Source organism: Raphanus sativus, unplaced genomic scaffold, assembly GCF_000801105.2.
Source record: "Raphanus sativus cultivar WK10039 unplaced genomic scaffold, ASM80110v3 Scaffold0250, whole genome shotgun sequence".
In the NCBI taxonomy this organism is placed as follows: domain Eukaryota; kingdom Viridiplantae; phylum Streptophyta; class Magnoliopsida; order Brassicales; family Brassicaceae; genus Raphanus; species Raphanus sativus.
In genome coordinates, this window is record NW_026615570.1 from 18,407 (window position 1) to 33,512 (window position 15,106).

General features: G+C 29.1%; 1 protein-coding gene across 1 annotated transcript; it reads left to right on the plus strand.

The window, feature by feature from the left end:
* Positions 1–11,775: 11,775 nt before the first annotated feature.
* LOC130501662 (transcription factor MYB96) lies at positions 11,776–13,607 on the plus strand. Its single transcript, XM_056996494.1, has 3 exons — positions 11,776–12,092; positions 12,355–12,484; positions 12,586–13,607. Exons 1-3 carry the CDS (start codon positions 11,960–11,962, stop codon positions 13,367–13,369), a joined length of 1,047 nt encoding a protein of 348 aa, XP_056852474.1. The 5' UTR covers positions 11,776–11,959; the 3' UTR covers positions 13,370–13,607.
* The last annotated feature ends 1,499 nt before the right edge of the window (positions 13,608–15,106 follow it).

Consider the following 15,106-nt stretch of genomic DNA (forward strand, 5'->3'; position numbering starts at 1 on the left):
CACTACATATATAGGCCATGCACGAAAGAGTTGCTAAGAGCATTCCTAATGGGATTTTTGCTCTTGAGAAATATATGTGTGTATGTATATATTATATGTTTGTAAGTAGTTGTGGAGTTCTAAAATTTACGAAAAATCTAACCAAAATATCTAAAGCTAGATATTTTCGGTTGGGTTTCCCGTAAAACTTAGAACCCTGCAATTACTTACGCACATACTTCCTTCGTTTCAGAATGATCTATGGTTTAGAAAAAAAATGTTTCTAAAATATCCATATTTTATATTTTCAATGTATGTAATAATAACAAATTGTAAATTTCAAAAACATTAATTATGTTCACTGAATTCTGATTAGTTAAAAATTATATATATCTTTTTAAAACTACTCTTTCAAAAGATGTATGTTTTGTAGCACTCCAATGAGAGGTTTCTTGTTCATGGGTTCTAAAAACGCATGTGTGTGTATGTATATATATTATACTTTTTCTGTTTTTTAAAAAGATGTATTTTTAGAACTTGTACACTTCTTAAGAAAATACCATCATTTGAGTGATATATGAGAGTAAAGATTCGTTCGATTTCATTAGTTTTTGGAACTATACATATATATATATATATATATATATATATATTTAGAACGCATATAAACAACAAATTGTAATTTGTAACGACTCCTGAGTCCTGACAAATAAAATATGAAAAGATAAATGGATATACGTAATTTGCGGGCTTGCGGTTCTCGACGAACTTACTCCACTCCACTCAATATGCATGCATCTCTTAATTCGAAGTTAAATTTGCACTTAGCTTCTAACTAACTATACTAGCTTCTGAATTTTTCAAACGATCACCTATGCCTTATTGAATTTCAATGAATCGTGTGTGTTAATACAAATTCTCCAAATTGAAATTTCTCGTTAATTGATTTAACTTATATATAAAGCTGTTGTTATGGATCTGTATGGACTGGTCACATAATATAAATTTTTTAAGTACGAAGTTTTGCATATGATTATATTATAGGCTTATAGCTATATATATGGTCCCATTATTATGTCTTGATAGTGGATCATATATTGCCGAACCTAGCACCCTTATTGAGTCCGACCATATCCTCACTGAATAAGGCAACAAACTAACTTCTCCTAACTATTAAGACAAATTTTGGTTCTCTGTTTTTATTATAGGTGTATTATACAAGACAGCTATTTTTCGTATTTCAACAAAATGAAAGTATGGGAGTATTTGTTAGTGCTTCGAAGCTCGACGCAATGTAAACCAATTGTTAAAAACTTAAAACCAATATGTAAAGGGTTTATAACCAATTATACCATCAAAACATATTCGCTATATAAAAAACCATAGGTAACTCTAAGTACGTCAACTCATTTTAAAGTAAACCCCTACGAGTATTTTACACAGCGCAATATAGTACTATATATGATGGGATGAGGTAGCACATTTGGTAAGAACTTTGGGGCCAATGGTTATGTTCACGGGTTCGAACCTCGTGGAGGGGAATTACATCTTCCTTGTCACCAAAAAATGCGGTACTGGGTGTTGGGCCTTGTCTTCAGCCTAGATTAAGTTCTCCCGGGTGAAATGGACCGCTGTCTGACCGGACCCAAAGGAATGATCTGCGTAAGCAGGGAACCTCTGGATTATCAAAAAAAAATATATATAGTACTATATATACACGTATGAATTCTCTTTTTCGGGAACTTGAAAACCAATAACTACGTATCTACATAATGTGAACAAATTCAAATGAAAATTGACTTATAATCATCGAGCTCATAACTGCAAATATAGTCAACTATGAACCCCCTCTAGTATCATGCCACGTTCAAAATTCTATCACGTATGACATGCACATCATATGGTCCCATACAAAATGCCTCTCCATAATAATTCAATCGCCAATAATTCGTAACTCGCATAAAAAAATACATTTAGTATATCAAATTAAATCTGAAAAAATGAAATTTTAAAATAACGTCGCCCATTATGTATCGAGTAAATTCGAATTGAAAGATTTCGTACCTTAGAGATCATCGTCGTGATCATCGTTCTACGGTCGATACGTGTGAACCTTCACGATCTTGTACAAAGAGTAGAGAAGCGTAAAGTGATCGCATCAATACGATGACAAGTGGCATAGATCTAATTAGAAAGGGGACCACATAGAGTGGCAATACGATAAAATATTGCTTTTAAGGTGGGACCCCTGACATACCTAACTCTTTTGAGTATTATGTTCTGTCGACTGTCGTATTGTGCAAAACATGTCTTTGTCCAAGATCCTCGCTTTCCATATTCGGAGAAGGCAAAGTGTTCTAATCTGTACCGTACACGTTCATGCTTGCATATATCAATAGATTGCGTGGCGACTGAAGCGGGATGGTATAGTGCAAATTGTCAATCGCTGGGTGTGTAAATAATGATTGGTGGAATAGTAGGAATGGGCAAAATACCTATAAATTTTGATTCGATTAGTTATATGTTTGATTCAAACAAAAAAAATTCGAATATTCGTAAAATAAAACAAATACTAATATGAATATGAATCAAATCATAAATAATATTTTTAGGAATGTATATCCAATCCGATCCATTGTATGCAAATATTTTACATATATTTAAAAATTATATATATATAAGTTATATAAATATTGTATTGTATATAGTTTTATAGTATTTTTTTTAATCAATTAAATTATTTGTTATAAGTTTTGAAAGTAAAAGAAAAATATTTTTGTAATAAAATATTGTTATTATTATATAATATTTTTGGATTTTTTATTTATTTTCTAATTTTTTATTTATTTTAAGTGATTGAATCGGATATCTGGTCAAAAGTCTAAAGTTTTCCGGATATCTAGAAGACTGAATATCCAGATGGATACAGATCGAATCGAATAGAGTAATTGATTACTCAGACGAAACATATCAGATAACAAATACCTCTAAAAATCTGAAATATCTGATCCATGCCAACCTATATCTGAGAGTCCATTGATTTAAATTCATAGTGTTTGTCAATCTCAATCCAGACTTATTGTGGTATTAATTTTTAACGGAATATTTGTGTCAATATATATCAGTTTATGAAAGTTTGGTGTAGTACTAAGCAAAAACATTTTGCGGCTCTTAATTTGGTATTCGAACGAAGGTTGTATTGATTGCTAACTTGCGTGAACTTCATCATGTTAATTTGCACTATGATTAGTTGAACGTTTACCAAAACCAGAATATCCAACACTACCAACACAATATGCTAGCTTCAGATGGTTAAATCTGATTAACCAACATTACTATGTCCCAAGAATGTAAGTGTTCAGAAAAGATGTAATTGTTTTCTAAATGGTTCTTTAATCATTTTAACTATGCATATAATTGATATTCCTTCTATTTCAATGTAATTGTCGTTTTAAGATTGAACACACATGTTAAAAGAACATTTAGTTTTGTATATTTACTGGATAAAAACATCATTACCAATATATCTAACCACATTTCAAATTTTCAATCAATGAAAAAATAGATTGAAATATAAAATCAATAGCTTTTGCATTAAAATTATAAAACAATACTTATTTTGAAACAAAAATTTTGATCAATAATGACTGTTAAATCAAAACGGAGGAAGTAATATTCAATTATCGTGTCATTATAGACTGCTATAAATCAATGTATGAATGTGAGGTGGCTTGATTCTTTTCTTTTTGTTAAATTCGACATTTCAAATTTTCAATTAATAAAAAATAGATTGAAATATAAAATCAATAGCTTTTGCATTAAAATTATAAACGATATTTATTTTTAAACAAAATTTTTGATCAGTAATGACCGCCATATCAAAACGGAGAAAGTAATATTTAATTATCGTGTCATTGTAGACTGCTATAAATCAATGTATGAATGTGAGGTGGCCTGATTCTTTTATTTTCGTTAAATTCGACACTTACCGTTTAAATGATGTATACAGAAACATGTCTTTTTCGATCCGGAAGTTTTTAAAAGAAAAACTAGATGATTTTCTCATTTTAAGCACCAACAAACTAGCCATTTTCACATTTTTAGCTACGTCCTATTTTATTAATATTTTAAGGTATCGTATACTTTAAATACTGATTCAAAATCTAACGGAACCAATCTGGATCGCGGCGTAGATTCTTCCTTAAAATGCGTACGTACCAATAACCAATACTAATGACGTACGTGGTTAGTCTTCACGAGCCTACATCGGAATTTGAATGTGATGATTTCTACTAATACCTAAAAAAGGACACCATGTAGTCATGTACCACAAAATATGGTTTAGACATGTCAATTCAAAATGTTTAGGTTGGTATAAGATTTAGTAGATCAGATTACGATTCGTAAAGTCATTCTTCAATTGAATAAGTTTATGTTGGCATAGGCTTAGTGGCTTAGCTAAATCCAATAGTTAGAACCCCATGTGTATAGCTTCGTTGTCATACATACACACAACAAATTGTTTAACTAAATAATTACAGCGGTGTATCATATATGCACTTAGAGATTTTGTCCCCCCAAAATATGTACTTAGAGATTTAAAATCCAGACTAATTAAGTTATATTATTATTTACCAAAACACACGCATATATGTATAAGCAAAACGTTATGTTTACATTTCAGATACAGCAAGTCTTAAGTTCTCAATAATGGAGACAACTAATAAGCTGCCGTTGATAGTCTCAAAGGTTTGCTACATCGGAAAATATAATTGTAGGCTTTGAGTTATCACACTGTTTATTAACAAGTAAATTGCGATTTTAGTTTTTAACTTCTTTTTATTGCCTAAAACAAATAATTGATCATGCATATTTAAGCATAAAACAAATAATTGATCATGCATAGTCAAGACAGTGAATTAAGCAATCAATAATGAATCTACAGTATGACATGTTTTAGTATGTATTTTGCACCCAACTTTATTTACAGTTAAAATATTCAACTTTTTTTGCTCAATTGGTTGCGCATCCACAGTAGCTGAGTGCAACCACAGTTTGTTAAATGACTACTACTCCCTTTTTTTTTTGTCAAAGACTACTACTCCCTTTATTCCACAATATAAGATGTTTTAGAAAATTTTTGATGTTTCAAAATATAAGATGTTTTGATACTTTTAAAGTATTTTAACTTTATTGAAAATTGGTTATCCAATAGTAGTTTACTACATTATTTATGATTGGATAATTTATATTTATTTTATACTATTTAATGATATTATATTCTAAAAAGTAAGTTTCTTAATTATTGTACATTCAAGCAAAACATCTTATATTATGAAACGGAAGGAGTATATATTAAGATCTGAGTCCAGTAAAATCAATTTAAACACTAGACACATTATTTATTCAGAAGTGACTGCAACCGCAGTTTGGGATTTGTAAAGTCTCCAATCAGGATATGAACAGAAAAAGGTATATCCAATCACAATATAGAAGTTCCTTATCGGAGTTATTATGTTTACCTACCTTTAACTCGGAATTCGAAAGCCTTCATCGTATTAGAATTTAATTTATATGTATCTTAGCCAAAATATCTAACCTATGCCTATATAGTAATTCAGAAGGTTTAAGTCTGAATTGCCAAAAAATCATTAATGATTTTGACTTACGCAATCTTAACACGGGAGATCCGTGCCTTTTTTTGTCATCAGATCCGTGCCATTTTAAAATCAGATGATACAAGTTGGATTGGAAAGTGTATAAGACCATTTTCAATCCATCTTTATTTTTATTTTTATATTTTCTTGTAAAATAATTTTTTATTATTATAGAGATGAATTTATTTTAATATATGTCTGTATAATAGAGTTCATCTATTTATAAGAGAAAATATTTTTTTTTTAAATATAAAGACAAAAAGTAAGATTTTTCTAAATTTTTTTCTAAAATAGAAAAACCCTATTATATAAACATACATTTGAGCAAATCCATTTTTATAATAAAGATCTTTATTTTAGAAAAAAATATAAAAATGTACATTGGAAATGCTCTGATACTCCTACTTTTCATAGATTTGTGTTTGCCTTACCTTTTGAATGAGTCAAAATTACTAAGGTCATGTAGTTAATGACGCTTAGAGCAAATTTTCCAGCTCGCAAAATGGGTGGCCATTATGTGTCATTCTGATTAGTGATACACATTAAATCTTTCTCAATCCTTTAGATCTATTTCCTATAAAGGTAACCTGTCACAATTCCATAAAATAGAAATAATTAAGCATGTACCGGAACAATCAAAAGTATGGTTACTGGTATTCAAAAGTGGATCGTACACTATAACACTAATGCTAATTATGCTTATGTAAGAGTCTTTTTATTGGTAATTGAATTAATCGGTACTTGGACAATTTTATACTTTTGTTTTATATGAATGCTAGTGTTATTGAAAGAACAACAAAAACTGGAAATTTTATTTTGGCAAAAATTTGGCAATCTTTGTTCCTGAGAGATACATCTGCAAGATCACCGTAATGCCACTGATGAAGTATCAATCATCGTTCCATCAGTAGACGATGGGTCCAATACTCTGGAAAAGAAAAAAAAAACTTTATGGAGTATATTATTTTTAAAGGAACTTTCCTGAATTTTCTCTTTAAATGCTGGCACGAGTCGCTACAGTCATATTACCCTTAAATCTTGGGATTAAAATATTAAACCCTAAGTTTTGTGTTGATATTTTAAACCCTAAAAACCTACCAATTATTTAGTTAGATAGCGTTATAAAATAATGTATGATCTAAAATTTGTCTACATCCAAAAGACGACGGTAGTCGTTGACTTGTTCAGTATATATATCGAATATTAACCTTCTAGAACTATAGGAAACGTCGCAGGAACTGACAAACTAATTGTAGATAAAACAAACAGGACAAATTTCAATTAGTTAAGAAAACAAGACAAATTTTCAAGCTCGAACAAGTGAATAGTAGCATATTAAGTAAGTTGACTAATTTATTATAAATTAAATTCTGGATTGATATATACTTGTCCGTTTCTGAATAAAATATCACTTTGACATTTATCACGCAGATTAAAAAAAATTGAAATATATGTAAATTATTATTAATTATATTTTATGACTAATAATATTTGAGATAAATAAAATTATTTATAAAATCAATTCAGCTTACAACTAATTTTCAGTTGAAAATAAATATAATCTACATTAGAATTGTAAAATAATATTTTTGTGTAATAAGAAAAAATGTTAAAATAACACTTATATTAAACAAAATGAATATAATGATATAATAAATATAGTATTCTCACTGTTTCATAATAAGTGTCATTTTATATTTTTTATTTTGTTTCAAAATAAATGTCATTTTATAATCTAATATAATTTTGTACATTAAATCTAATTTTATTTTTTTGAATAAATAATATTTTTTATCAAAATCATTATTATTTAATTAATTATATATTAATAGGAATATACTAATCAATAATACAAAAATTTTAATCTCCGTAAAAACCTTTCTTGGGTGGGTTTTTGTCGGTACTGTTTCTCGATATATCGATAGTATCAAAAGTTCATAATACATTCCCTTTTAAACCTTTCTTCGGAAGAAACCTATTTTTTTACTTAACTCTAGTCTGAACCTTTTATACTTTTACTATTTACAAGCAAACGGAAAGGCATAAGAAAATTATGGCGGTAACCAAAAACTAGTATTTTCCATTACTCTTTCTACTATGTATAAAAGAAACTCGATAAATTGTGCATTTATAAGTTAGTACAGTCCCATAAAATAATAGATATTGATAAAATACAGTACTGCATAAGTAGGTATCTATGTGGCATATAGTCAAGGTAAAGTTAATATGCGAAGAACCCCGAAGATGAGTAAATAAGAAGGTATGGGCGGGTACATCCCGAAGGATGGTGTTTATGGGATTTTTCACCCTAACTTTTTTTTTTTTAAAAGCACCCTAACCTTTTTTCGGAAAGTATTATTTCATAACTTAGTACAAAGTGAATATATAAAGAAATATGTGAATATATTTTTCTATTCATTTTAGAAACTCAATGCATGTCGGTAGGAATAATAATTTTAGAAGCTCAATGCATGCACACATCCACGACGTGCGTCGCAACATTCCTCTTGTTTCTTGTAAAGATTTCAAATTTACCAAAACATTTGCTTACTTTTTCTATCAACGTTTAGATCATAGATCGATGTATATAAAAATTTCAGATAGTTTAGGTTCTAGCTTTTTGTAAAACAAAATGTTTTCCCTAATATAGTCGTCTTTTCGAAAAATTTAATTAGAAAACGCGTTAATTAACTTCACTTGGTAAGGACACTAGTATATATAAAAATACAGTATGAGTAATAAACTATTCATGATGCAATTAAAAGGTTATTGGGTAAAGCGTGAGTTGAAGATTATCGTATTATTATATAGTAAGCCGGAAATATGTTGTGCTAGACATTTTTACGAGTCATACTTATTTCTCAAGTTGGTTTAAATTTAAAGATGAGGTGCACTGATCTCCGTATAACTTTACGCTGGGAGTTAATACGAGTATGAATATAAAAAGTCAAATAGCGACGAGCAAATCTACCTGATCTTAGGATTCAGTTACAGACTTAACTACAGTTGTGTGTAAAACAATGTATTGTACAGAACCATTTGATTTGGAGGTTTGCTCCAGTAGTTTATTTGCTAGTGAACTTACCAATAAATTTTAAATGAGAATTTTCTCAAACCTAATAAGTTGGACATAATAATAACAACAAAAAAACGCCATAAATATATATTACCCCATAAATTATGGACATTTGATGGGTCGACAATTCAATGGATGTATTCACAATAAGGGAGGTGACATTAAATTAGGGCTGCGTGGTGTTACTGGTGTAAGTTGCTAAAATTTGGAAATAGATGATTTTTTAGAAAATTAGGTATATATAGATGTATTCTTTTATGCTGGCTACATGTTTTCGATTCAAATCGTGGACTATGTTAAAACATTTTAGGCAGTGCAGCTATGTTTTTTTTTATATCAAGGTAATTCTCAATTGTAAAAGATTGGAAAGTGATATATGTATCAGCTAGCAAAAAAAAATCACATTTTTTATTTTTCTTGTGCAATATCACTTTAGTTAATTGTTTATATGTAGTATCAAAAAGTTTTTTTTTGACTAAAGTAGTATCAAAGAGTTCTTTCTAAAATCATCTTCGATGTATTTTTATGTTATTTTTCTCTAAAATAGAGATATTTCAGAGTAGAACTGAAATCTAGTTTAATATATTCTTATAAAATAAAAGCTATTTGAAATAAAAAGTATATGTTTTCTTGAATAAAATATAAATGTATTGGAGTAGATTTATTTATAAATGTTATTTTATAAACTTACTAGGTGTCTTCCTACACCATGTGCGGTAATTTTTTTTTTAAAATATGTTTTAACAGATAAGTGTAAATTATATTTTATTTTTTTATTAATATTGTAAATTTTCTTTTTCTTATCAATACTTTAGTATAAGTTTGATTTAACTAAATATAAAAATAAAGATAATTTTTTTTTTAATTATATTTAAGAATATGCATGTATATATTTAAAATTCTAATCTTAGATAGATTTTTCTATCTATTTATTTTAATTAAATATATTAAATAAATATGTAAAATTGCATAATTTTCAAAAATTGAAAATTAACAATACTTATAGAATTTGTAGATATATATAAGAAACTAATGATTTACGATTTAATTTTATAATTTTGTAAAAAATTGTATATAATTTTTTGAAAACTTTATAATTTTAAAATAAATAATTAAATGATATTTCGAAATTTTAGATGCCATAGTTGAATATATTTATTTTAATGATGATTTATGTGTTACTACCATATTCTAAAAAAAATCCAAAATATAAATCGAAAATAAATGTAATATACGAGTTGTTACCATATTTTATTTTTTCTACCAAAAATATAAATTAACACTAAATATAATTGTCCATGTCATATTAATATATAAGCCATATCATCAATTTTAGTAGACATGTCATATTATTTTTCTGAAAAATGATTGTAAAGATAACATGTGGCAAAATCACTTCTCAAATATTAGTCTAGGAGATTCAAAAATTAAATTAAACAATACTTATAAAATTTGTAGATATATATAAGAAACTAATGATTTACGATTTAATTTTATAATTTTGTAAAAAAAATTGTATACATTTTTTTGAAAATTTTATAATTTTAAAATAAATAATTAAATGATATTTTTATAGATGCCATAGTTGAATATATTTATTTTAATGATGATTTATGTATTATTACCATATTCTGGATAAAATTCCAAAATATAAATCGAAAATAAATGTAATACATGAGTTGTTACCATATTTTAAAAAATTTACCAAAAATATAAAATAGCATTAAATGTAATTGTCAACGTCATATTAATCTATAAGCCATGTCATCAATTTTAGTAGCCATGTCATATTATTTTTCTGAAAATGATTGTAGAATGACATGTGTTAAAATCACTTCGCAAATAATGTCTAGGGGATATAAACTGCATGGAGATGCTCTAAATCAAAAATTTGAAACAAGAAAATCAAATAGTTATGTTATGCTTGTCGATCAAACGGAAGATAATTTCAGCCAGAGGCGGCATTATGGGTTCGTCATAGTAATAAATCCATAGAATCTATTTAATAAACCAAACAACCTCTATTATAAGCTACAGTGTTTATACGAACTTCGTTATATCGAAATATTAGCTTTTTCCTCTCCTTGTCTTCTTTCGGCGCCACCTCCTTTACCTCATATATCATGCATTTATCAGCACCACACGGTTTTGAATGACCAAGCTGATATGTTTTCATATACATACCGGACACATGCATGAATGTGATATCCATATCAGCGTATACATGTATATAATGTATCTATGTATTATGTATACAGTATACTTGTCAAAATTCCGCCGATCCTCTGCAAAAATAAATGTACGTGTAGAGGATTTCGATCTCAATGGTTTAAAAATAGTTAGAACATATTCGTTTCAATCTTTTTTTCATATATTGAGATTGATGATAGATTACGTAAAATCGATCGAGATTAATATAAGTTGCATGGTCCAGGGAGCCGGTTGTTTTGTGTGTTAATAAGTTTTATACTAGTAAATTATGTTACTTTATCGTAAGAAAACATAATTAATATTTTCACTCTTATACAAAATTATTTTAGAAATGTAAACAAAAACGCAAATAGTAATCAAATAACATTTTTGAGTTTCAAACATCAAAATATTATTACATTTTAAGATTTTTTTTTAAATAGCAAATGCAAACGTCAAAACAGATATTTGGGTTTGAAACCTTGTAAGTTCATAGAAAGAGAGAGAGAGAGATAGAAGGAGGGTGACTTTGGAGAGAAAGAGAGTAAATGCATTTTGCTGTACAGATATTTGGGTTTGAAACCTTGTAAGTTCATAGAAAGAGAGAGAGAGATAGAAGGAGGCTGACTTTGGAGAGAAAGGGAGTAAATGCATTTTGCTGTACATGTTGACTCTTTGAAAGCAAAAGCCAAAGCCAGCCCTTCATTATTGCTGCTTTTCGTTCCATTAATTTTAAAATCACTTGCTACTTTTTTTTTGGAACACTAATAATCACTTACTAGTTACTACTACTAATTAACTCGTATTTTGCTCTCTTTGCCCTCTCTCTCATCTATCTTACTAATTTTTTCTATAAATATAACCAATATCTCTCTCCACTTCTTCAGATAAAACCAAACCCGTTTGGATTTTCTTTGTCTTAATACTCACAATTTTGAAAAGCTTTTGAGAAAAACTCCACAAATATTTGTTTTTGTTCTAATATCTCATCATAACTCTTTTAAAGGGTCGAATCTCTTGCCCTAAACAGTATACTTTCATACTGGAAGGATAAAAAATGGGAAGACCACCTTGTTGCGAAAAGAATGGAGTGAAGAAAGGGCCATGGACACCAGAGGAAGACATCATCTTAGTTTCTTACATTCAAGAACATGGTCCTGGAAACTGGAGATCTGTTCCAACGAACACAGGTTAGTCTTTGTGAATCAATTAGTAGTTAATTAGCCTGTTTGATTGTACTATTATTCCTTTCTTTTTCTGAATTTTATTTAAGGGTTTATGATTTCTACTATTTTTCTGTGCCTTGGTTGGTATGATCATTAAAGATGAGTAAATTAAATAGCCTAAGTTATTTCACCGACCCTTTCGTCCACACATCTCTGATTACAACTGTATCCCTTTTTCCTTGTTTTTATCGGATTAATTAAAATCATTTTATTTTTGGTGTTTTAGGTCTAAGGAGATGTAGCAAGAGCTGCAGATTGAGATGGACTAATTATCTTCGACCCGGTATTAAGCGTGGAAATTTTACTGAGCATGAAGAGAAGATGATTGTTCATCTTCAAGCGCTTTTAGGCAACAGGTATATGCATGCACATGATCTATATTTAACCACAAAGGCTACCCCTTCTAGTTGGGTATATCTATAGAATAAGATCTAAACATACGTTTCTTTGTGTATAGATGGGCAGCCATAGCATCATACCTTCCAGAAAGGACAGATAATGATATAAAGAACTATTGGAACACTCACTTGAAGAAGAAGCTCAAGAAGATCAATGAATCTGGTGGAGAAGATAATGATGGATTCACTTCATCAACCACTATTTCACAAAAGCAGCATCAAAGCTCAAACAAAGGTCAATGGGAGAGAAGACTCCAGACAGATATCAACATGGCAAAGCAAGCTCTTTGTGAGGCTTTGTCTTTAGACAAAAAAACATCATCAACACTTTCTCCATCATCATTGTCAACACCAGTAATCATACCACAAAACACCCCTAGCTTCTCATCAGCTCTACTTGACCGTTGCTATGATCCATCCTCTTCTTCTTCCTCTACCACAACCACCACTACAAGCAACGCAACTAATCCATACCAATCAGGGGTATATGCGTCAAGTGCTGAGAACATCGCTCGGTTGCTTCAAGATTTCATGAAAGACACACCAAAACCATTAACCTTAACATCCTCATCAACTGTTTCAGAGACCGGACCACTTGCTTCAGCTACTTCCGAAGAAGGTGGAGAGGGGTTTGAACAATCTTTCTTTAGCTTCAATTCCATGGAAGAAACTCAAAATTTGACTCAGGAGACAAGCTTCTTCCATGACCAAGAGAGAAAACCTGCAAAAACAATGGACCAAGATTCTGGTTTGATATCGCAAGGATCTTTGTCTTTGTTGGAGAAATGGTTATTTGATGAGAACATGGTTGGTATGTCGTTAGGACAAGAAGCGATGTTCTAGAACGAAATCAAGTGGAATAGTTTGAGGGCTTAATTAGTTATGAGTTATAACAAATATTATAGAGTTATAACCTATAATATATCCATCCTTATTATTGCATCAGGGCTTTAGAGTCTTTAGTAGCTTTTAGCTATACAACACTCTTTTTCCCTTTTGGTGATATAATCCTTTTTTTTATGCTTTTAAATTGTATGCTTCTGAACGTAACACAAATGGGTTATCATCTTTATTAATTCAATGTGTTCGTACTTTGTGGCGCATATGGTTATGACTGTTTTGCACAGATATATCCAACGCAAGAAATCATCGTTGTATATAATCCGTTCTCTTATTGCTTCTCAGCAAAGGGAAATCTAGCGTTTAAAGTTTAAACCAAAATACTGCTTTGAAAATTAGAAGCATTCTTTACAAAATTTAACATGTATTTATTTGAGATGGTTCAATCTGATTTAAGGTTTAGCTTTCATTTGATTAATTTTCTTTTTACCTGTTATTTGAAATACAATAATAAATTGGCTGAATTTTTGAAAAATACATAATATATAAAAGTTAGCACCAGTATATTGGTTTCATTCTGTTTGATTTTGATATTAATCAACTTTTGAAGCATTAATATTTTTTTCTAATTTTTGGTTTAGATCCAATAATGGGTTTTCAAACTGAAAATTAAAAAAAAAATTACTAAGTCACTTCTATCTTCAAAATGAGATTATGTTTTGTCAACTCAGTTTCTCTTCTTGTAAATAAATATATGAAAGAAATCAAACAGCATACTTATCAAATTTCCCCTTTCAAATCAATCATAATCACTGAAGACAAAATGTCATTAATTGTTAGTAATATAAAAGAGTCTACCTACTGGATTTATTCAACCACTATTAATACATTTAATTATTTTTATTTTCGTATTATAATTGTGATAATGTCTTGACGACTTAAGACGTGACAATGTAGATTTGCAATTGACATAAACTTTATTCATCTACCTAAGAAATCAGGCGATTTCAATAATTTTTTTTGGTTTTGTTTTATTTAGTATAAAAATCATTTTTAAAGGGAAAACCCACAATATTGATTTTGGAACATTTAGAAGGGCTTCAAGAATATTGGTAGGAACGTTTTGGGAGTTTATTATGAAGGTTTTGTTCACGTATTTTAAATACTTGCTTCTTTTTCTTTTAAATAGGTAAGGACTAAGGACATGATTAATCCCGGTTTTTTAATCGGGATTCTTAACTCATTATTTAATATTTTTTTATATATTTTTTTGGTTAAGAGACGGTTCGTATATCTCTTATATAAGATACGGTTTTTAACTTTTCTTAATAAAATCTAAAAAAAGCTAAGAACGATCTATTATCCGAATCTAATAAATCTGAGTTAAGAAACCAAAGTTAATCATATTCTAAAAAAAAAATGGAGCGTTTGGATTCTTTTTCTTCATATAATCCAGCATCCGACAAACAATGTTGAAATGAAAGTGTGATAAATATATATAATCAAACAAACCCACATAAGTTATGATTTATGATATTGTATTGACGCGATTGTGTTAACATCCGATTTGAAACCCACCTAATTTAGGGGGCGTGTTAATAGGATTAAGGGAACAGAAAAATCAAAAGCAAATGGGAAGATATGTACGCGTAGACATGTCTAATACGTATGCGGAATGCGGCATGCGTACAATAAATATGGGGGCAAAAATCTAGTGGTGGAAAGAACTTTGAAAATATA

Bases quoted from the DNA above. Each gene is read 5' to 3' on its own strand.
- LOC130501662 (XM_056996494.1), top strand. From the start codon at position 11,960: ATGGGAAGACCACCTTGTTGCGAAAAGAATGGAGTGAAGAAAGGGCCA. The intron at 12,093-12,354 runs GTTAGTCTTTGT...TTGGTGTTTTAG, and splicing joins ATCTGTTCCAACGAACACAG to GTCTAAGGAGATGTAGCAAG. The intron at 12,485-12,585 runs GTATATGCATGC...CTTTGTGTATAG, and splicing joins CAAGCGCTTTTAGGCAACAG to ATGGGCAGCCATAGCATCAT.